The sequence below is a fragment of the Ambystoma mexicanum genome, chromosome 12 (assembly GCF_040938575.1).
Source record: "Ambystoma mexicanum isolate Mex_15411 chromosome 12, UKY_AmexF1_1, whole genome shotgun sequence".
NCBI lineage: Eukaryota > Metazoa > Chordata > Amphibia > Caudata > Ambystomatidae > Ambystoma > Ambystoma mexicanum.
In genome coordinates this window covers 853,974,875-853,997,581 of record NC_090936.1, presented here as the reverse complement: position 1 = coordinate 853,997,581, position 22,707 = coordinate 853,974,875, and the positions used below count along the sequence as shown (strand labels likewise).

General features: G+C 49.2%; 1 protein-coding gene across 4 annotated transcripts in view; it reads left to right on the top strand.

Moving 5' to 3' along the window:
* The window catches only part of CEP290 (centrosomal protein 290), a 3,224,991-nt gene that overhangs the window by 1,299,855 nt on the left and 1,902,429 nt on the right, over window positions 1–22,707 (top strand). For all 4 annotated transcript variants that reach the window (XM_069629332.1, XM_069629331.1, XM_069629333.1 and 1 more), the window contains one exon: window positions 2,776–2,949. In XM_069629332.1, coding sequence (XP_069485433.1) covers window positions 2,776–2,949 — 174 coding nt within the window. The remainder of the gene's footprint in view (window positions 1–2,775; window positions 2,950–22,707) is intronic.

The window sequence follows — 22,707 nt, the reverse complement described above, 5'->3', positions numbered from 1 at the left end:
TGGCAGCCCAGGGGGCCAGACGTGTGCAGGATGGGTGCCGGTGGTCAATGCCGGAGCATGCGAGTGGATGGGGTCCTGTGGAGTGATTAACATGTCTGGCCACTGTTTGAGGGTAATAAAGTTGTCCCAGCAAGTTTATATCCCCCTTCCGATCATCTATGGATGCTCCCCTAGTTCTGGTGTTCCCAGTTCCATTAGTGTCTTGCCGAGGCAGGAGTAGCGGGGGGGAGCCGTTCAGAGGGGGCTTAGTTATGAATTTGCCTGTTCCAGGCAGTGTCCTGGATTCAGCCACGCGCCGCCTGGGTGTCGGTGGTATGAACAGGCCAGTATTCCAGGTTGGGCCCAAGCTGCAGTCACTGTATTGCCAAAGTTAGGATTTGGATGGGCTGCGCCAGGTGGCGGGGGGGTCTTGTGCAAAGTTGCCTGGTGAGGTTGGCCCCAAGTGCTTCTGTGTGTCTGTGGGGGGAACTCCGTACAATTTAATTAGAGGCCAGTCCTCGAGGTGCGGGTGTCATCTCCAGCTGAGCGCTGGGGTAGAGGATATCCCTCAGTGCCTTTAGTTTGTGCCTGCAGTCAGGTATGAGTCGCCCCTCCGGCTCGGGGGGGAGACAAGGGAGCCCTCGTGGCCACCGGGGCCTGCAGTGCCACAGTATAGGCGCAACCAGCCGGGGGTGCCCTAACCCTCCCAAGGGGCTCTTACCGTGTCGGCGTCCGCATAGTGTGGATCCAAGGAGTGGGGGGGCAGCCGGGAGGGGGCAAGCTCCCAGCGCACAGGAGCGGGCTGAACGGAACCCCGCAGTCCTCCCAGCACCTCAGGCCACGAAGTCAGGGGATCGACGGCTTCTGGATTCCACTTCTGCCCCGCGGGGCGGCCCCTCGGCGGATCGCAGATCGATGTATTCCGCAGCCCCGGTACCTCGATAGGTACAGCACAGGGGAGAGTGGAGTGTTTGTAGCCTGATTATGGCTGCTTGGCGCGCTCCCGCGGCCAGGGGCGCCCCTACCCCACGAAGGCCACTTGCGCCGCGGTGTGTAGTTGATGCAGGGGGCCATGGCTGCTGTAGTCGCCGCACGGGGTAAGTCAAGTGCTCACAGGGCCAAATCCTGCCTCGGTTGTTTCTCTGTTCCCTGGGGGTCCCCCGTCTCGAGAGTTATGGAGGATGTGGTAGAGGGGTTCCCTCAGTGGCCACTGCAAATAGAGAAGGATCAGCTGCATGAATGAGGTATTTTTTTTTATTTTTAGTGTTCCCAAGTCAGGAGCTCGGCACTCAGGCTGCCATCTCTATTCAGCGCAACAGCGCCCCCCAGTATACGTTTTGTTGAGGTGGGGAGAACACCTCTGGCTTCAGGGATAGACAGAATTGCATTAAATTGTTTGTGAGTAAATGTTTATAGCAACACACACGCCTTCACTTGGTCAAACTCCTCATTCCAGGTCACCACACAACATGTTGGGCTGGTACTTTGGACATTGCCCAATTGCCCTATAGGGTAGTCCGAGCCTGCTGGTTTGCCAAACTGGGACAAGAGCATGCTGATGGCTAAATCTGTGACACTGGGGGGGTCCATGTTGGATGAGCGAGTGAAGACTCTGCTGATGGTAATGTTTCAGACTTTGAGAAAGACCAGACTGGGACAACAACTAGAAGAACTCTCACTAGTGACTAGGAGACTAAAGCCCAGGGGGGGTGACTAAAACTGATGGGAGCAATATGACAGTCTGACAAAAATGCTAAGCATGGAGGGAAGAAATGTTTGCTGGTAGGAGTGTGTTTTAAGTTATTTGCTACTGACCCGGGAGTGTGAAAAGGCAACGCAAGGCAAGGCAAGAGGGGCGAGGGTTCCATGTCTTTATAAAGACAAAACAAATAACGAAAACCTTTTCAGTGAAATAAAAATAAAAAACATTTCAATGTTTTTCTCTTTTTTAATTTGAGGGGGTCCCCGCAAAACCCCTGTTTCCATAGCTTTTCCACCCCCTCCAAGTTCTACCTCCTTTAATCCCTTACCCCACATCCATATATACTTTTACTAAAGAATTCGGCATTTGTTTCGTTATTTATGTTTCACAGAAAAAGCTTGTCGTTATTTTTATTTTCCTTATAAACAGTTGGTGGGTACTGTCAAGAAGGGAGCGGGCCACTTTATCCTTTACACTGTCTGTCTATTAGTTTAAAGGACCCTTGAAGGACTGCTGGCCCCTTAGGTTGAACCTTGTACCATTTTGAGTAACCCCAACCAAAAACTATTTTGCCCATGTTATCCTTACTTTCTTTGTTAAAAATCCCTATGCCCAATAGGTGTTTATCTCATCCAAAGCTGGTTGAACAATCTATTTCTGCCTCTTGTGTTTTGTTGATTCAATGTCACACAACATTCAGTGGAGCGAAATGCATCTTACTTAAAAGTATGGATGCATTGCATATTAAATAATATTTTTTCTCAAAATGTCAGGATTGGTGTGTTTTTACTTTAATTGTATGATGTACTTTTTGAAGTGAATTCTTCTTAAATTTTGATTAAGTATATTTTGCCGATGTGGACTTAAGCAGGGATTTCGGCTGGGTTTATTTATTTATTTATTTATTTATTTGAACTTTTTATTCCACCCAGCACTTTGTAGCTTGTCAGTTGAACACAGAAGTAGCATATGGCTGAAAGGACAAGTATTTGGTGTGCTTTTCTTCATTGCCTAATAAACACATTCTGTATCCATTTAAGTTGTTTAAGTCTTCATATGGAGACACTATAATTTTAAACTGTTCCCTTTTATAGGAAATGGCCTCCTTTAAAATTGCTGCAATTCAGAAAGCCTTGGATGATAGCATTCAGCTGTCAGAGCTGGAACTGGCCAACAAACACTACAATGAACTGACTGCTAAATACAGGGACATGCTGCAAAAGGACAACTTGCTCGTTCAAAGGACAACTAACTTGGAGCATGTTGAGGTATGATAAAACTGCATCTTCACATGTTGAAAAGGGTTACTATGCTGGTGTGACGTAGCATATTTTTGCTGCTGTATCTAATGGGCAAGGCTGTCGCATGCTTTTGTGACTTCACATTCAGAAACATTATATGATCTGTTTTCTCCCTATAACCTTTCACTGCAGCTCTGCCTGCATCACTATGTGAGCCGTTAGAGAAACAGACTGATTGCACAACAAATCATTGAGATTCACACATCATACCAAACTTAGCATCACAGCTTTATAAGACTACCTGTGTGTTTTCCATCACAACACATTTTTGTTGTCAATACAGTCTCATCTGGAAAGATGTTAGGGAAAGGGGCAGTGGTCCACTAAAATAAAGGTCAATATAAAAGTGAGATAAGAGCCAGAGAATCTGCATATATATACAGTGTCAAGGCTTAGAAGTGCCTGCACTTCGTGTTTTAGCAAATTAATCTTGCTACCTCAATGTTGTACATGAAAAAGAAGTAAAAGTTTCAAAGAAAGTTTGGTGCTGTGTTAGTCCAATTTTAAATTCGCAAAAGATGCATGAGTTGATAACTTTTATTTGACTAAGACAAAATAATATGCAGAGATGGAACAATTCATTAGCTTTCAAAGTCCCATAAATCTCATCCTCACCTGTTACAGAATGAAATGATGTGTTTAAAAAAGCAACACTGCACTGTTGAATCTCAAATTGAAGGAAATAAAAGAGCATTTTAAGCATCTTTGGCTGAAGGAATTGTGTGCATGGAAATCAGGTCTGGAACTGCTGTCTTATCTGAAAGAGTGTAAAAACTCCTGCAATCAGGGAAATATAATAATTTGAAAACAGTTCACATTCATTGCTGAGAGTTACATATTAAGAAAACAGATCTTTTTCACATGTAACTGTTGAGTGAAATATGTTTGCAAATATCGGCACTGGTAGTCGTAAGCAACATGTCCCCAGGGTCAGCATGGGGAGGATTCGTGGGCTGACCCCACCATGCTACGCTTGGAAGGCAAGGGCTTGTCACAGTGTAACTGTGGCTACTCCAGCCCTTTTAACGGAATCAAGGCGCAGCGTTCCTGAGGAGCCGGCAGCACCTGTATGCTCGACTCTCCTCCCCTAGCCATTCCTGAATCCTCTTAACAAACAAATGAGAATTGAGCAAGGCCGTAGTATTACAGAGACAGGTCAGCCAGTCACTAAGCTGGCAACATAAATGCCAAGCTGTAGTTCGGCTAACACTGGAGATCCCGTGAGGCCCAGAAAGTACACCTCCCAAGTTCCCCATATTTTACCAGCACACATGAGTTCCCTTAACACAGAAACAGGCTGGAAGCAGTATCAGGGTTGGTCAGAGAGAAGGAGGACCATTGAGGAGGATGGACAATTCAATCCTGCGACCAACATCAGGGCTGGAAGCCATTCCCCAAGGGAGATCCCAACTGCCAAACCCCATACTCTGTACCACACCTGATTCCCATTATGCTAGAAGGAGGAGCTAAAGCCCTATAAAATACATGGGCTCAGTCTGTAGCAGGTGGAGGAAGAGCTTATTTGGTCATGACTGGAGAGGGGAAGATAAGCTGGAGAAGAAGCTTGAGACTGCAGACTTGAGCAGAGATCCAGATGGCTGGAGTAAGGAAGAGACCCGGGGGCTGCAGTGAGGGTCCAGGAGACTGGGTAAAGACAGATTCTGAAGGTGGGGGATCAAGAGACCCAGTAGGCAGGCCGGATCAAGTCCCAGAAGGCTGAGCAGTTAATTGTGGAGAAAGTTGGGAGAAGATAGATCCAGAGGGTGAGGAGGAAAAGGGCCCAGAGGAGTGGAGGGAAGAAGGTACCCAAACGTGTGAAGGAGAGACACCCCGCAGGGAATTGAAAAGCCTGAATTGTTCGGGGGAAATGCCAAGGGGGTTGAAAGAGGGGATATTGCAGAATTGGAGTACCAGCGTTACCCCAAGGGAGATGCCCAATGGGGTGAAGGGGTGCCCAAAGGGGCGAAGAAGGTTGAGAGGAGAATAGACTGCTGCTGCTAGGAAATAATGATGATAGGTGGATAAGGAAAGAACAGGTGATAGAGAAAAGGGAAGCAGAATGGGTAGAGGAACTGTTGAGAGATTTTGTTGTTCCTTTTACACCTTGTGAGGCAAGGACACCAGGTTACCACCATCAAGGGCTATCTAGCAGCGCTATCCATTTTTAGGGACAGGTCCGGACGGTGATCTTACTTCACGATCCCCATCATGATTGCATTTTTAAAAGACTGACAAAGATCTCACCCCCCCCCCCGAACCGCCCCAACACGTGGGACTTAAATTTGGTATTGACATAACTAATGGCATCAACCTGTGAGCCGATGCATTCATGTGCATGTTTTCCCCTTTGTTGGATTCTGATCTGGGTCTTCTTAGCTGCTCCTCGTGGCCAGCAACTGTATTGGGGTGCATTAGGAGTGGTACCATGAATTGCATTGTAGCACAAGAGATTTTTGGGGAGTGGGCCCTCCCTCTTCACATATCTGGGGCATGGCTGGTTCTGGCTTTTGTCTTAGTGTGCCCTCTGCCCCAGATTGAGGAGGGTCCCCGTCCTCCCCACTTCCCCTTCTTGACAGGTTCATGACCCTGACCCTGTCGCAGCCCGTGTAATTTGATGCTGCCTCTAGGAGTGATACTGTGACATAATTTGTGTGCTATAATCGCTGTTCTTAAAAATGCACCAAATCGTAAGACTGCGGGCCCAGGCCCAGCTTTCTGTCACCTGGGTGTGTACAGATTTGTCCCCTCCTTCTGGCATCTATTCTTACTGGGCTCTTTAGGCTATTAGTAGGTATCTGGCTATCGCCATTAGCAGACAACAATCTATTTTGGTCCCAATCTTTAAGGGTTACCCAGGTAATCCATCTTACTATCGCCCCATATCATTGTTGGATTCAGCTACCAAATTGTTCCAATGGACTCCGTCCCTCATCTTTGGTATCCATCTCTCACTGCAGCTGCTCTTTGGAAATCTTACCACCGCCAGGTGGTGCAGCGCAGCTCAGCTCTGCCCGACGCCTCTACGTGTCCCGCACCAGTCATGACGCCGGGGCCAGTATATATAGAGGCACGCGCACTGTGGCCTTTTTTCTGAGCACTCTGTTTCTTTAGGAACACCACTCTAAAATCTTGTTTGTTTTATGGAATATTTCTCTTACCTTCTTACAATTTGTTGCAATGCCGAATCCGACAAGGTCTTTGGGGTTCAAACCCTGCATGGATTGTGGGCATCTAATGTCCATTTTGGACCCCCCCACTGCAGCTGCCTTTATTGCCTTGGTAAAGGCCACGACACGCAGGACTTTGCGTCCTGCCAATCGATGCACCCAAAAGCACTTTGAGAACGTGAGGCTGAACCTTTTAGCTTCCTCCACAAGGAGAAACATGACGAGCAGACCCATTCAAGGTGGCTGGGCACAGAACACAACAACAATGAACGGTCCCCAGTCCGTAAAGACAAAAGCAAGAATAAACACTGCAAGATGTCGAGATCCCCTGGTGGTTCTTCAAAGCATCATTCTTCTTTGTCATCAAAGAGGAGCTACCTCTCTAAGGACGCCTCAGAGGAAGAGGCTCCACAGGAACCTTTTTCCACCCAGTCCTCTACCCCAGTGGAATGGGAGTTGTTCAGATTGAATATGCTCAAAATCTTTGTTCCGGCGCTGGGCGCTCAGGCCCCAACGCCAGCTGCATCAGCACCGATGCTTTCAGCTAGATCGGATCCTGCTGTGCTCACACTAGTCGGCAGGGACTCGACAAGCAGAAATGACAAGATAACATATAAAGATTACACTGTTACTTCTCCAGACGTCAGTACTCTGACCTCATGTCCCTTTTTCAGTATGCTGAGCGGTGCTGGTGATTCAGGAGTTACAAGAGGCTTTTTGCCACTCCCCAGAAGAGAATAATTGTTCCATTTGGATGACATTTATGATGTTGAGGGTGCTCCAGTTCCCGTCAGGCTGGAGCCCCTCCACCTTAGGGAATTCAGGGACTTGGAAGAGGAGTTTCATGGTGAACAAGGAGACTCTGTGGCCCTTTAGACGTTAAGTGGCCCGGATACCTCACCAAAGGTGAACATGCTTCCTGCTACTACCCTGGGCAAGCCTCAGGCCGCTTTACAGCATCTGATGGGAAAGTAGTTGACACCTTGGGGCTGTTTCCTCCTTCACTTCCGAAGGTGCAGTATGAATTTACTGACATCCTGGATTAGGGTCCAAAAAAGATGCCATTGCCCTTCAGTAAGTCAGTAGAGCGTCCAGTGTTGGAACTGTAGACTAGACTAAACTGGCTTCAGTTCTCACGGTGGACCAGGACCTGGCAAAAAAGCACAGACCGGCACCCTTAGGCCTCCATGTTCATTTCTACAAATGCTTCCACGGAAAGGATGGTGGTCCAGGCAGCTACAGCGAACCTTAAAACCACCTCGTTCCTGTCTTTTCCCCTAGCAAGGAGAGCAAGAGACTTGGACACATGGGGTTGGACATTTTTGACTTTTTGAGCCACGGCATCCTATGTGTCAATGTCTTTTGTGGCTTTGCCAAGTTCTACTTTTGTCTGTGGTCTGTAATTCATGGGCGTCGGAGTACATCCCTAAAGGGTAGATGCAGGAAGATTTTGAAGCCCTTGTAAAAGACAGCAATGAAGTCTCCTGTTCAAATGTGGCAGTCGTTTCTGGATACTGCAGACTACATAGCAAGAAAAATGGCCACAAGCACAGTCTCGCATAGGTTTTCTTGGCTGAGCACGTCCGGCTTTGCCACTGACGTCCAATGGAAACTTCTAGATATGCCCTTTGACGACATTAACTTATTCTGCACCGAGGCCGATGAGTCATTGCAGAAGTTCTAGGCTAAGTCGCTGGGTCTGGCAGTCAAGCAGCAGTGGCCTGCGAGCCCTGTGGGCAGAGATTTTCATCCCTTCGCCACTTATGCTGAAAGAGGTAGAGGGCAAAGCACCATCGGGAAAGCAAGGGCAGTGTCGTCCCTATATGGGTAGTGGCTGGGGTGCACCCAAAGGAGGTGCTTACATCTCCACTGTGTGCTCCGCAACCCCGGCGCAAAGCCTCTCTGAAGTGTAAGGAAACGAAGTAAACCCAGTCTGTGTTGATGCTGGATTTCAATGGTTTTCACTAAATGCAGTGGTGTGTCTAGCATAGGCAAAAGATGATCTTTGAGACTAGGTATATGTGTAGTGTTCGTTTAATTGGCAAAAGGTTGCCGTCGTCTTGAGAGCACCTGTAGTGCCATTCACATGGAGAAAAGCCAACACATGTTTCGACCAAAGGATCTTTATCAAAGCTGTGATGATGTGGCAAGGTGAGAGTGCCATTTTGGTGATGTGGTGAGTGCCGAGTTGCTGTGAGTAGTAATGTGATTTGTGAAAAAGTACATTGTCAAGTGACATGAGGATATACATTTGTCTTATGTACAGTAGGGTGATGCAAGGTGAATGTGGTGTGACAGATATATCCATGTACAGGCAAATGGTTAAAAATTGGTAATAATTGAATTATAGATTTCCCCGTTGAGTACATTTAATAATAAACAGTGGTTGCACCAAGGAGCGAGATGAAAAGAGAAATTGGTTAGATAGGATAGGCTCAATGCCTGGAGTCATTGCCCATGGGAGTACCGGATTTGTTAATATAGATTATAGTCCTTGGATAAGGAAGCTGGGTAGCAGCCAAGGAGAAGGAGTGTAGACCAATGTTGTAAACAGTATCGTTGCAGCAGTGAAACTATTGAGTAATGGGGGATGGGTAGCGGCTAAGAATATGAACAGAGCATAGTAAGGTGGAAGTACTAGATAAGGTTGTGCTAGGTACATGGGGCATTGCGCAGTGTCAGGAGGTGCCGTGTGACCGGTGGAGCAATTTTCTAATGGTGGCGCATTGGAGTTTCTCGAGTCGGGGTGGTCACCTTGGATCAGGGTGATTGTGTGGCAGGATTCAGCCCATACAGCGTGGCACAGATTGTCATGTCTGGGTTCTGGGTGGAAAGTCGCACAAGGTGAGGAGTGGGGGGTGGGTTGACAGAGGGTGTGAGGCGGTTGCCCGGAGGAAATTATTAATGGAGAATATTACCTTGGAATTGGAAGAGGCTCATCTGGATGGGGGTGAGGAGTGCCATGTTGGATAAGGAATCCCAGTGAGAGCAGTAGTAGTACAGAATTGAATATCAGTGGGGTGTGCCTGATGCTGGCGGTAGGGCGCTAAGCATTTGTGAATGTGTATACAAGTGATGGCATCGCAGGGTGTTGGGATGGGGGTGGTGGTGGGGTGTGTGGGGTTTGAGAGCATGAGCGTGGGCTTCACGCTGCCCAGAGTGGAGTGGCAAGGGGAAGCACAGGGTGATCCGTGACTTGTTGGAGGCACTCGGAGTGGGCGCAATGAGAGAAGCGTGGCCATGGTGTGGGGGACTTACCTGTGTTGCCACGGAGGCCTCTGGAAACCAGGTGAGCGGTCACAGTCATCTTTCGATCCAGTCAGCCATCTTGTCTCCCTAGGTATATACTATGCTGCTGCCGATTGGCTAGTCTGCCAAATGTGAGGTGGGTTCTGATTGGCTGCTGTGTTTCCAAGGGAGACGAGGCCGGCATTATTCTTATTCTGTGTTGCATTATTGCAAGGTGAAAACACAAGTTGGACGCTTAGCTGTTGGGCAATGAAAGGTGGTAGGAAAAGGTTGTGGACAGCGATTGGAGGGAGCGGGAGTGTGTGAGTAAGTGGCCTCGTGAAGTTGGAAATAGCCAGATCATGTGAGCAAGATGTGCACGTAGGGTTGCCGGTCCTGCCTGTAGAGACATAAGCCCTGGGGGGCACCTATCACTAGCAAGTGTCTGTGGGTGGCACAGTACCATAAGGTAGTTGTGAGTGGGGACAGAGACTAGCATACCGACCAAATAGGTGTAGCTGTCATGGTAGTGTTAATAAGGGGACGGTGCTGGAACGGGTGTCCAGTCAAAGGTTTGAATTTAAAAGGGTCGAATACAATTGTTTAGAGCCAAAAGGACCGGAAAAAAAGGATCAAATGACTTTTTTTAAAAGTATTTTTTCGAGGGGGATTGGGTCCTCCGACGTATTCCATATCTATGACATGTAATCACCACAGCTGTGCTGCTTCAGAAACTTTTTTCTGCGTCGATGCGCCGTCGTCGAGGACCTCCTCCGACGTCATCCGATGTGATAAGTAGGACGCACAATGCTCGTAGTCTCAGTTCCCTTTTTTCCGCGAACGTGTTGCGAAGTGCGGGGAGTGTGGGTCCAAGATGTCGGTGATGGACTCGCACAACGCCTGCCTCTGGTGCCTCGGGGAGGCCCATGACACGGATGAGTGTATCGACTGCCAGTCGCTCACGTCCAAAGCCTTACGCGAACGTAAGAAGAAGTTGTCGGTAGGTCGGGTGTCCAAGCCCCGGAAGTCGAAGTCTGCGGGGCTTTCGACGGATGATTCGAGAGGTGACTTTCCGCATCATCGTCGGAAGTCTCGTGGGTCTCCTTCTAGGAGTCGGTCTCGCCACTCCTCAGCCTCTTCGAGGCATTCTCGGAAGCGCCGACACCGGTCGTCTTCCAGGTCCTCTTCGGAGGACTCTGCACGACACGTCGCTTACCCCACCAGCCGTGCGACGCCGGCGGAATCTGCTTCCTTTGGAAAGAAAATGCTGGCGATTCTCGAGTCGCAGGGTACTAAGCCGTCCGCGCCCCCGAGTGGGGTCGGTCGAGAGACACCGCTCGCAAGAGTGGTCGGCACGAGTCACGGGAGAGGTCCCGTTTGGACAAGTAGACTCGTTCTCGACGTACCCGTTCCAGGTCCCGGTCCTCGACGCGTTCGAGACCGTGTGCACCTGTGATGTCTTCGAGGAAGACATCGACGTCTGAGGCGTCGAGGGCGTCGACAGGCTTTCTCGAGGCTCCGGCTCTGAGGAAGTCATCGAAGCAGTCGACGCTCAGGTCGTCGAAGGACACGCTCGGGGCTCCGGCTTTGAGGGCTGTGTCGATGCCGCCGATGCTGGCGGCGCTGCATCTGACGTTGACGCTGATGCCTGTTCTCTCGGCGCCGATGCCTGTTCTCTCGGCGCCGGCACCGATTCGCTCGACGCCATCGACGCCTTACGTGTCGGAGGTACCCAGTGGCACATGGGAACCCCCTAGGAAGGCTCTGGTTAAGAACAAGCACTCTCGGGTGCCTTCTTTTTGCCACCTGGAATATATTTCTGAGGCGGATGAGGATTCTGATGGCCTGGTTCCTAGTCAGGTTCCAGATGAAATTGTCTCGGGCCATAGTCAGTTTGACGATTTGAGGCAGTCACTGCATGATGCCAGTGGACTGGACACCTCTCCGGAGGTGGAGTCTTGTAGGCCTGAGCCTGGCTCTCATGGCGATTCCTCGTACCAACGCCTTATGGCTAGGGTTTCTGAGTACTTGGGATGGTCTGCTTCCCCAGGGGAGTTTGTGCAGGATGATCTCACGGACATCCTTGATGTTGGTCCCCCAACTGACCCGGTACTGCCGTTCCATATGGCTTTACAGAGAAGGGTGGCGGCGGCTTGGACTGCTCCGGAGAGTCTCCCGGCGGTGGGCAGGTCCTTGTCGCGAAAATACCGTCCAGCCAGTAGCGACCCCTGCTACTTGACCAGGCACCCCACTCCGGAGAGTTTGGTGGTGCAGGCGGCCACGGCCCCGGCAAAGCAGGTGTCGTACCCTACCATCCCTCCTGATAGGGACGACAAACTTTTTGATGGCTGGGCGAAGAAAGTGTTTTCTTCTGGTGGTATGGCGCTTCAGGCGGCCAACTCCATTTGTGCCTTGTCTCGTTTCACACACACTCTGTGGAACTGTGTTGCGTTAGCGGCTGAACATATTCCCGAAGGGGACGAACGGGATGGTTTCCTTGCTATGGTCCAGGATGGTAAGGATGCCATGTGTGAGTCCATTCAATCGGGTTTGGACTTAGCTGAATGCGTCAGTAGGTCCATGGCGGCGAGCACCATGATACGCAGGTTTGCGTGGTTGCGCAAGTCGGGGTTTGCTCCTGATGTGCAGTCCCGGCTCCTCAACATGCCCTTTGACGGTGAACACCTTTTTGGCAGCAAGGCTGACGAGAGCCTTGAGAGGTTGCAGACCTCCAAAGCTGCAGCGAAGTCGTTGGGCGCTGCAGTTCACCAACCTCCGCCTTTTCGTCCTAGGGGACAGCAATGGAGGGGTGGTTCCTTTCGCTATTACTTGTCCTTCAGTAAAGCGGGAGGAGCTGGCAGTCAAAATGGCCAACGCAGGGATACCAGAGGTGGACGACAGGGTACCTGTGGTGCCAAGGCCGCTCGGGTAGTTGCCTCTTTGCCCTCAGGTAACGCCGCAGCCGCTCCCACTTATGATCTCCAGAACCCACACATCTGAAGTAATGGCTTGCCACTCTACAAGACGTGGTACCCGGACCTTCTAGACTTGTCCATCTGCCCTCCACGTCGTCTTCCCTACCGAGGTCAGATCCCTCAACCTTCATGCTTGGCTTCTGAAAGGTTGAGGTATAAGGATTGGGACCTCCCTGAAAACGTGATGGAGGTGTTGCTTTCGGCCCGAAGGCCAGCAACAAAGTCTCTGTACCGTTGGCGTAAGTTCTGCGACTGGTGCAGAGTTCAGAATGTGGATCCTTTTGCATGTGACATCCTCATGGTTCTGTCCTTTTTACTTTCTTTGGCCCACAGGGGTTTGCAAGTGGGTACCATTAAAGGTTACCTGGCGGCGCTGTCCATCTTTAAGCACTCGTCTGAAGAGTGTTCTTACTTTAAAATCCCTTTAATTTCACAGTTTCTGAAAGGGCTCACTAATGTGTTCCCTCCGTCACCTTTCCTGGTGCCCGGTTGGGATTTAAACCTTGTTCTTAAGTTTCTTATGGGTGCTCTGTTTGAGTCTTTACATTCTTGCCCTTTGAGGCTGTTAACTCTGAAAACTGTGTTTTTAGTTGCGGTTACTTCCGCTCGCAGAGTGAGTGAGTTACAGGCACTTTCAGTTAAGCCACCCTTCACTGTATTTCTCAAGGACAGGGTTGTCCTTAGAGTTCGTCCTCCTTTTCTTCCGAAGGTAGTGACGGAATTTCATTTGGCCCAGAAGGTTGTTCTTCCGGCATTCTATCCTCCTCCCCATCCTGGTAAGGAAGAGGAGAGGCTCCATAGGCTTGATCCTAGGAGAGCTTTAAGCTTTTATGTTTCACCCATGTCCCGGGTCAGAGTGGACGATCAACTCTTTATAGGTTACGCTGGAAAGTGTTTGGGGCAAGCTGTGACGAAACAGACTTTGTCTCGCTGGATTATTTTTGGCCATCTCGGAGTGTTACCGCTTGGCTGGTAAGGACCCACCGGCTGGCTTGCGGGCCCATTCTACCAGGGGTATGGCTGCAGAGGGGTGTTCCTATTCGCAACATCTGTGATGCAGCCACCTGGGCTTCAGTACATACATTTGTACGTCACTATTCCCTCGATTCCATCCGAGGACAGGATCTGGCCTTTGGCAAGGCGGTCCTTTGCTCTGCTATTTGATTGGCTATTCTAAATTTTGATTCTAAATTCTTTCCCTCCTCCTTCCTCTGGTACTGCTTTGGGAGTCTGTCATAGATATGGAATACGTCGGAGGACCCAATCCCCTCGAAGAACAAGTTACTTTCTTACCTGGTAACGTTCTTTCGATGGGATGGTCCGACAACGTATTCCATATCGCTCCCGCCCTGCCTTCCCCGCTGCAGAATTTCTTTTGCGATTGCAGCTTACGTTCCGCAAGGCTTTGTGTCTGACTGGCAGTTGACTAATGTCACACGTTCTGGGGGAAAAAACTACAACTGAGGCTACGGGCGTCGTGCGTCCTAGTTATCACATCGGGTGACGTCGGAGGAGGTCCTCGACGACGGCTCATCGACGCAGGACGCAGACGCCGAAAAAAGTTTCCGAAGCAGCACAGCTGTGGTGATTACATGTCATAGATATGGAATACGTCGTCGGACCATCCCATCGAAAGAACGTTACCAGGTAAGAAAGTAACTTGTTCTTTTTTTGCGCTTTGGTATAGGTTACGTTTGTTGTTTTTGGCCAAAAAACAGGGGTTTGGGGGCGATCCGCCCCCAAAAAAAAGAAAAAAGTGCATTTGATTTGTTTTCGGTCCTTTTGAATTGAAACAATTGCATTTCAACCCTTTGTATTCGATCCTTTCACCTACAACTGCGGGAACATGGACTCTGAAGTGGACTTCCACCACCAGTCCCCTTTGAGAGGCAGGATATTCCTGTTTTGGCAAGGAATGGAAAGCTACCACCTTGGACATATTAACCTTGAAGGTCATAAAGCAGGGATACTGCCTACCTTTTGCTCTACGCCCTCCAGACTACTCCCCATGTCATCAACCCTTACCTCCGGAACCTCTCCTGCTGTAGTAGATACATCAGCTTCTGACAAAAGGGTTATAGGTAACCCGCTCGGAACAAAGCAGGGGTTTGTACTCAGCATAATTTCTGGGGCCTATGAAGGACAGAGGTTTGAGACCCACCCAGGATCTGCGGCTTCTATACTTGTAATTGCGCAAGGACAAGGTCCAGATGGTCACTCTTGCTAATATCCTCCTGGCCCTGGATGAATGGCTAGTCTCCCTGGATTTCCAGGATGCTTACTTGTGGCTGTCCACAAGAGGCACAGGAAGTACCTGAGATTCAAAGTAGGGTACTGTCACTACCAATTCAAGGTCCTACCATTGGTTCTGTCTTCGGTAGCCAGGGTTTTCACTGAGCTGCTTGCAGCAGTGGCGGCTTGCGTCAGAAGGGAAGGCATTTTTATCTTTCCCTATCTGGATTACTGACTTGTCCAAACTCACTCACTGGATCTAGTGTCTGCACAACTGTTCCAGAGGTGCATCCTATTTTACAGCTTGGGCCTCTCCTCGAATTTTAGGAAATCTCAGGTTTCGCCATCCCAATCTCTCAGATTCATCAGTGCGCTCTTTGACACTCGCTTAGACCAGTGATTCCCGTCCGAAGAGAGTAGAGAGCATCTACAAGATGGTCCTAGTTTTCCTTAAATAGACAAGGGTTCCAGCCTCTGCTTTTCTGAGCTTGCTGGGTCTTAAGGCCTCCTGCATCCTTGTGGTGTCAGATGCCCAAATGAGCATGACGTCGCTACACTGGCTTCTGAGCTCACATTGGTTGCAGTTTCAGGCGGGAACATTGGACCACCTTTGGGTGTCTATAGACCTGTAATGGTGGTCAGTGAAGGACAACTTCTTCCACAAAGGTTCATTGTTTTGTTAACCCTGGCCACAGTTGGCTTCAGTCACAGGTGCGTGCTTGAAAGGCTGAGGCACTCACTCGCAAGACTTTCTGGGGAGCAGACAGTGGTCCCCATCAGAGTGCCGGGAGTGCATCAATCTGCTGGAGCTGAGAGCGATTAGTCTGGCCTTGGTCGCTTTCACCTCCTCTGTGAAAGGCAAAGCCGTGTTCATCCTAATGGAGAACACTGTAGCCATTAATTACCTCAACAAGTGGGTGGCGTAGGCTCCTTGCCTCTGTGCAGAGAAGCAATGAGATTGTGGTTCTGGGCTCTGGAGAACAGCATGTCTCTGACTGCATCTACCCGATTGGCATGGAGAACATTCTGCCGGATGCACTCAACAGACAGTCTCCATCCTCCCACGAGTGGGAGCTCTGACGGGATGTTCTGAAGGAGATTGTGCCATTTTTATCCCAGGTGGACCTCTATGCTTTCAGTGTGGACAGGAAGTGCCGGTGGATTTTCTCCAGGGAGTTCCCTAATCTGTGATCTCTGGTGGACGCCCTCTGTCCATGAACTCTGATGATAGCCCCAACAGTCAAGTGGGACTTGGACCTGCTCTATGCATTCCTGTAGATTGCTGGAATACTGTTTGCTCTCAGGAGATTATGCTTGTTGAAATCCATGATGATCCTGATCACTCCGGTCTGGGCCTAGAGAGCGTGGTACTCGGAGCTACTGGACATGGTCATGAGCCCTCCCTCCTGCCCTCTGCAGAGTAAAGACTGCTTCTCCCACTTGAGGGGAGGGTCCTTCACGGTAAATCTCTGCAGCCTGAACTTTCATGACTGTGCTGAGAGGCTGAGGTATAAGGAATGGGATATTTTGGAAGACATTCTGGATGTGCTCCTCTCTGCTAGGAGACCAGCCACCAACTCCATCTATGCCTGGAGGTGGCGAAAATATTTGGCTTGGTTCCAGGAGAGGGATATGGACCCCTTTACTTGCTCCACATCCTCTGTTTTGGATTTGTATCCTTATTTGGCCCATACTGGCCTGCAGATTAGTACGATGAAGGGGTATCTTGTGGCCGTTTCAGTCTTCAAGAGGAACCCTAAACAAGGCTCCTTTTTCACGATTCCCACGGTGATGAAATTTCTGAGGAGTCTTCTAAAGTCTCCCCAGGCCAGTTTGTTGTACCACAGCAGGTTTTAAATGTGGTGTTTAACATTTTTAATGGGCACTCTTTTTGAGCCCCTTCATTCTTGTTACAGGCTGCTCACCCTTGATGTGATTTTCCTGGTCGCCATCACTTCCGCTAGGCGGGGTGAGTGTGCTCCAGGCGTTGTCTGCTGATCTTCCTTACTTGGTTTTCTCCAACGGAAAGGTAATTTTGAGATCCATCTGCCTGTCTTCCTTCCTCCACCTCATCCGTCCGAGGCAGAGGAGCATTTCCTTTGGTTGTGTCTGGTGCGGGCCCTCAAGTACTATGTCTCTTGGACAAGGAAGGCCTGAGCTGATAACCAGCTTACCATTGGTTACACGGTGCCTGCGCTGACCTGCTATGACCAGACATACCCTTTCTCGATGGATCATTCTTTGTATCTCAGAATGCTATGATTTGGATAGAAAGGATGTCCCTAAAGGTCTCAGGGCTCACTCCACCAGAGAGTTGGCGGCCACCTTGTCTCTGCAGTGTGGAGTCCCTGTTCTGGAAATTTGCCAAGCAGCTCTGTGGGCTTCTTTGCATAGGTTCGCAAAGCACTACTGCTTGGATTTTATGTCTGGTCAGGGCACTTATTTTGGCAAAGCTATCCTTCAGAATATTCTTTTCTTTCTAACCTCCTTCCTCCAGGCCATTGTACTGATTTGGGATTCGATCAATGATGAGGAATCCGAGGGAGGAAGGAGTCCATTAGAAAAACAAATTACTTACCTCTCAGTAATGTTGTTTCTGATGAATGTTCCCCCCACATCCATCCCAAAGAACATTACTAAGAGGCGAGTCATTTGTTCTTTTGCCTCTGCTTTCCAGATTTCAAACCTAGTCTAAGATCCGCTATCCATTTTCAGTTATTCAATTTGGATTTTGTGAATGCCTGGATACAACGGAACAGGCCCTCAATATATTATTAACAAGTAAATGACTGGCCAAAAGGTGCCAGTATTTTTGGCATTCATGAACTTGTGTGCATTTGATTGTGTGAGCAGGGCTTTATTGTGAGCATAATTACTACATAAAGGCCTCGCTAGAATATCTTAAGCCTACTGCAGGTGATGTACTCGGACTTAGATTTGGGCACTGCAGGGGAACTGTCTCACACTTTTCATTCAGAAAGCAGGGTGCAACAAGGCTGTGTCCTGGAACCCCTCCTCTTTAATCTTTACAGCAATAATCTTAAAGGCGCCCGGACTACGAGAGCATTACATAGATTAGCGAATATATATATATATATATATATATATATATATATATCGGAGGCTTGTGAAATCTTCTTGGATCACATGCTTTACATAGGCCGACATCTAGTGGAAGCTGCGGAGTATTACAGTTGTTGTTTTCGAAACTCGAAAAGGGACGTTGACCGGGCGTGCCAGTAATGCTGTCCCTAGTGTGATGTCCACTGTACCTATGAACCCTCACGCGTCGAGGTTCCTCAGATTGTTATTTCCCGCCATGCTAGACGGATGCGTACAGCGGAGTTCCTTTCAGTGATAAGCCATTGAATTTGTCTAATTATGATAGTTTTTCTTTTTATCCTTTCTTTCGACTGCCATAACACCACACCGAGGAAAGAGAAAGAATACTGTTATCAGAGACCATCACGACGGACCGTACGGCCTTGGAAGGCCACCTCGGGCCTCGGCCCAGACAGTAGGGAGAGAGGGGGAAGGCCATTGTTAGGAGGCCATTTTAGAATGCATATTCTCCCCTTCCTACACTTTGTTTGCCCAGCTGCCATCCCCTTTACCCAGTATTATGGAAAACACTCCATTTAAGTTTTGCTCCAAGTGCAACCGAAAATTCCCCAGGGTAGACAAACATTTAGTTTGTCATTTGTGTCTCCCGAGAGACCACGTCGAAACGTCTTGTCGAGCGTGCAGGCTCTTCAAGCGTTGAAGGACCATTCCACTAAGGGCTGGGCCCTCTATGCCAGGCAACTCGAGGCCATGGATATAGAAGGAGCCTTCAGCAATGGCAGTGACGCCGCACTTTCGGACGGTTAGGGCACCGGAGTAGCTTTAGCTACCCAAGCTCCCGACCGCGTAGGACAGGCCGGTGGCCATGTTGTGGGGACTGCACCCGGCGGCAGGAGCGCTTCAAAAGCACACACCACAAAACACACAAGCCCCAGTCGACTTTCGACAGATGAGTCGAATACTCGACAACGTTCGACACCCTGTGAACGGTCGACCGAGTCCCGGTCCTCTGGGAAATCTTGTTTGAGGTCGCCACACCACCGGGCTAAGACGTCAAAAGACGGCAAGGGTGTCGCACGAAAAACACCTTCCGAAGGTCGTTCGTCCGCGGACGAAACCTCAGCCCCCACACTCAAAGTTCGATGTTCTTCATCTAATAAAATGTCAGTCCCCAAAAAGTCACTTTCACACTCCTCTAGGACCCAGGGTGGGGAAAAGCACAATAAAAAATCCTCTGACTCCTCATAGGGAGAAGAGTCCTTCTAGGGACAGGCCTTTACAAAAGGGAATCTTATCCAAGTCGAAAGACTCTAGGCCTAAGCTTATACCTCCTACCAATGAAGACATGGGTATTCCTGACACTGTAATCCCAAGTTCAAAGGAATGGTCTTCGCAGGATATAGACATTATGCGAAGAATGTCCTTTATGGCGAATTTCTTTGAAACAAATCTAGATTACCTTCAAAGCTTTCAGGCCACCCCTCCCACCTCAGCACCTTCTGGTTCTCAACCCCCTGTCTCTCAAACCCCCTCTAAGAGGGCTTGTTCTGATGTCACAACACAGGGCAGATATATAGATCTATATGACCCTGAAATAGATCCAGAAGACACGGATGACCTTTCATTCGTGGAAACATCTGACCCTCAAATAATTGATGAGGACACAGACGAACTCTATTATGGGGATGATGAGGACCCGGACCAGGAGGCAAATATGTATTCCGTACGTTCTCCTATTAATCAAGACCCTCTAGTGGTAGATTCCTCAGTAGACAATCAACCCCTCCTCAACAAAATCCTAACAAAAGCGGCAGAGCATTTCCGCATTGATACACAAGAGGTTCAGGAAGACAGACTTCGCTGAACAATCGTTAGGAGACTAGAAACAGTAGGACAGTTTATCCCACTGCTAAAGTCTTGCAACGCAGAACCCAACCTTCTTTAGAGGCACCGAACCGCACATGGGCCGATAACCCGCGTGTGGAGAAACTGTTCAGGCCTGCACCCTCAGACCCACTATACATAAGAGGCCAGCTAAAACCAGACACTTTGGTGGTTATTACCACACGAAAGAGAGCAGGCACACCCCTTGCGTTCTCTGAGGCTCCTCCAGATAAGGAGAGCAAGAAAATGTATGCAATGGGCAGAAAAGTAGCCTCTTCTGCAGCCTACCAGACATGAATCGCGAAGTCTACACTTTTGGCAAGCTACAACTGCCATAAGTGGGAGGAGGTTTCTGTGCTACTCTCATCCCCCCCTGAGCCACTTAAATCTCAATTAGCCCAGGTGGCAGCAGATGGTAGAGCTGTGTCTACCTGTCTCCTCAAGTCGAACTTTGACACTGCTGACAATACAGGGAGATTTATTGCGGAGGGCACTATCATAAAAAGACACGCATGGCTACGCCAATCAGGCTTCAGGCCAGAAACACAGGCTACCTTAATCAATATGCCAGTGGAACCTGTTGTGCTCTTTGGCAAGGCTGTAGAAGATGCACTAAAAACAGCCAAGGACGAGTATGACACTCTGAAGTCCTTAGGTCAGCTCACGAACAAGCCCATGGGGCATAGAGGTAACCGCAATCTTTGCCGCTTTCGGAGCCAAAATTCTCAGAGGGGATCAGGATACAACCAAAGCCAAGGTTCCTATGGTAACAACCAAGGAGAAGCCTTTCAGGGCTATCCACGAGGACAACGTAGAGGGTGTGGTAATCGGGGCAGGGGCCCAGCTCGAGGTGGTACCCCACCTCAGAGCAAGTGACATTCTGCTCCAGATACCCTCCCATGCATCTCCAATAAGAGGACGGGGAGGGTATCACCTCAGACAGATGGGTGCTGTCCACGGTAGCAGGCGGCTACTGCATAGAACTTCTCCAACGTCCTCACGATCACCGCCCCCCCCACCCCCGAGACAAAAGGTCCACTCAAAGGAACATCAGCGGATCCTTCTAGAAGAGATAACAGCGCTTCTATTAAAGGACGCCATAGAAGTGGTCCCAGCCAACCAGGTAAACAGGGGTATTTATTCAACTTACTTCCTTGTGCCAAAATAAATCTAACAATGCGCCCTGTATTAGATTTGCGGCCTGCGAACAAGTATGTCAAGCCACAAAAGTTCTGCATGACTACGCTACAAGAGGTAATCCCGCTTCTAAAAAAGGGGGATTACATGGCAACACTGAATACGAAAGATGCCTATTTTCATATTTCAATGTTCCCAGCGCAGAGAAGATTCTTGCGTTTGAAGATAGCGAACCAGCACTACCAATTCAAAGTGCTGCCCTTCGGAATAGCCTCGGCTTCAAGGGTATTCACCAAGGTACTGGCGGTAGTGGCAGCGCACCTGCGCAGTGAGGCAATCCCAGTGTACCCTTACTTGGACGACTGGCTCATAACTGGGGAATCACCTCTGATTTGCAGACAAAACATCCAAACAACTATCAACCTCCTCTTTCAATTGGGCTTCTCATTCAACGAGAAAAAATCAAGCCTGGTGCCCAGCACATCTAAACAGTTCCTAGGAGCTATCCTAAAGACAGAGGAAGGGTTGGTCTTTCCTTCAGAGGAGAGAATAACACATTTGTTACTCCAGATTCCACATTATCAGGCCGGCCGCCAGATAAGGGTACGCAAAGCGATGCGTTTAATAGGCATGATGGCATCTTGCATATATCTGGTTCCCCACGCGCGCCTGCGCATGCGTCCCATACAGGAGTGGTTGGCGAAACAATGGTCTCAGGCAAGCGGTCAGTGGGACGATCTAGTGGTCATTTCGCCAACACTGGTACAAAATCTTTGCTGGTGTACGAGAGAAAATCTGACAAAGGGGAAACCCTTCTACGACCCACAGATGCAGGCAGTGGTCCCAAAGGATGCCTCACTGGCAGGTGGGGGGCTCACTACCTCCACCACACAGCTCAGGGTCTGTGGTCTCACACTGCAGGTCAGAACCACATTAATGTGCTGGAACTGCTGGCAGTATTGAAAGCTCTGCAAGCATTCGAACCCCATTGAACAAACCTGTCGGTGCAGATCCTAACAGACAGCACCACAGCAATGTTTTATATCAACTAACGGGGGGGGACACGTTCTCCAAATCTATCCAAACTTTCACAGAAAATCTGGAAATGGGCACTCAAATGGAAGATGTTCCTATCATCACAACATGTTCCAGGGGGACTCAACGTCAATGCCCAAACTTTGCGTCCAGGTTCCCCCAGCCAGGCTCCAAGGGGAACGCCCTATGGATGAACTGGTCAGGGAAGTTTGCCTACACTCCCCCCCCCCCCGACTCCTCTCATGAGGAAGGTGTTGAACAAGTTACACAAGGAACCGATGACGCTCATCCTAGTTGCTCCTATGTGGGCAAGACAACCATGGTATCCACATCTGTGCAGACTGGCGATGTGCAATCCCATCAAACTCCCGTGCCAGTACAACCTACTCTCCCAGCACGAGGGACTAACAGTGCACCCACAGCCACACTCTATGAACTTGGCAGCATGGCTCCTGAAGTCATAGAATTCGGGCATCTCAATGTACCACAGAGATGCATGGATATCTTGAAAGAATCAAAAAAACCTAACACTAGGCACTGTTACTATAATAAATGGATATGTTTCATAATTTGGTGCCAGAATAAGCTAATCAATCCCATTGATTGTACTCCATCTAACATTCTTACCTATATGCTTCACCTACTTGATGCAGGCTTAGTGTTCAACTCCCTAAAAGTCCACCTGGCGGCCTTGTCAGCTTACGCCACTTCCCATAATAAGATCTCATAGTGGAAGGTACCTGTCATCAAGGCATTTATGGAGGTGGTAAATAGACTCCACCCTCCAGTCTCTAACCCACCGCCAGGTTGGGACCTAAACGTGGTATTCGCTAAGCTTATGGGACCACCATTCGAGCCAATTCACAAGTCTAGTCTCAAACACCTGACGTATAAAACTGCCTTCTTAGTAGCCATCACTTCCATAACAAGGGTCAGTGAAATCCAAGCTCTGTCAGTGCAGGATCCTTTATTTACTATACATAAGGACAAACTGGTTTTACGGA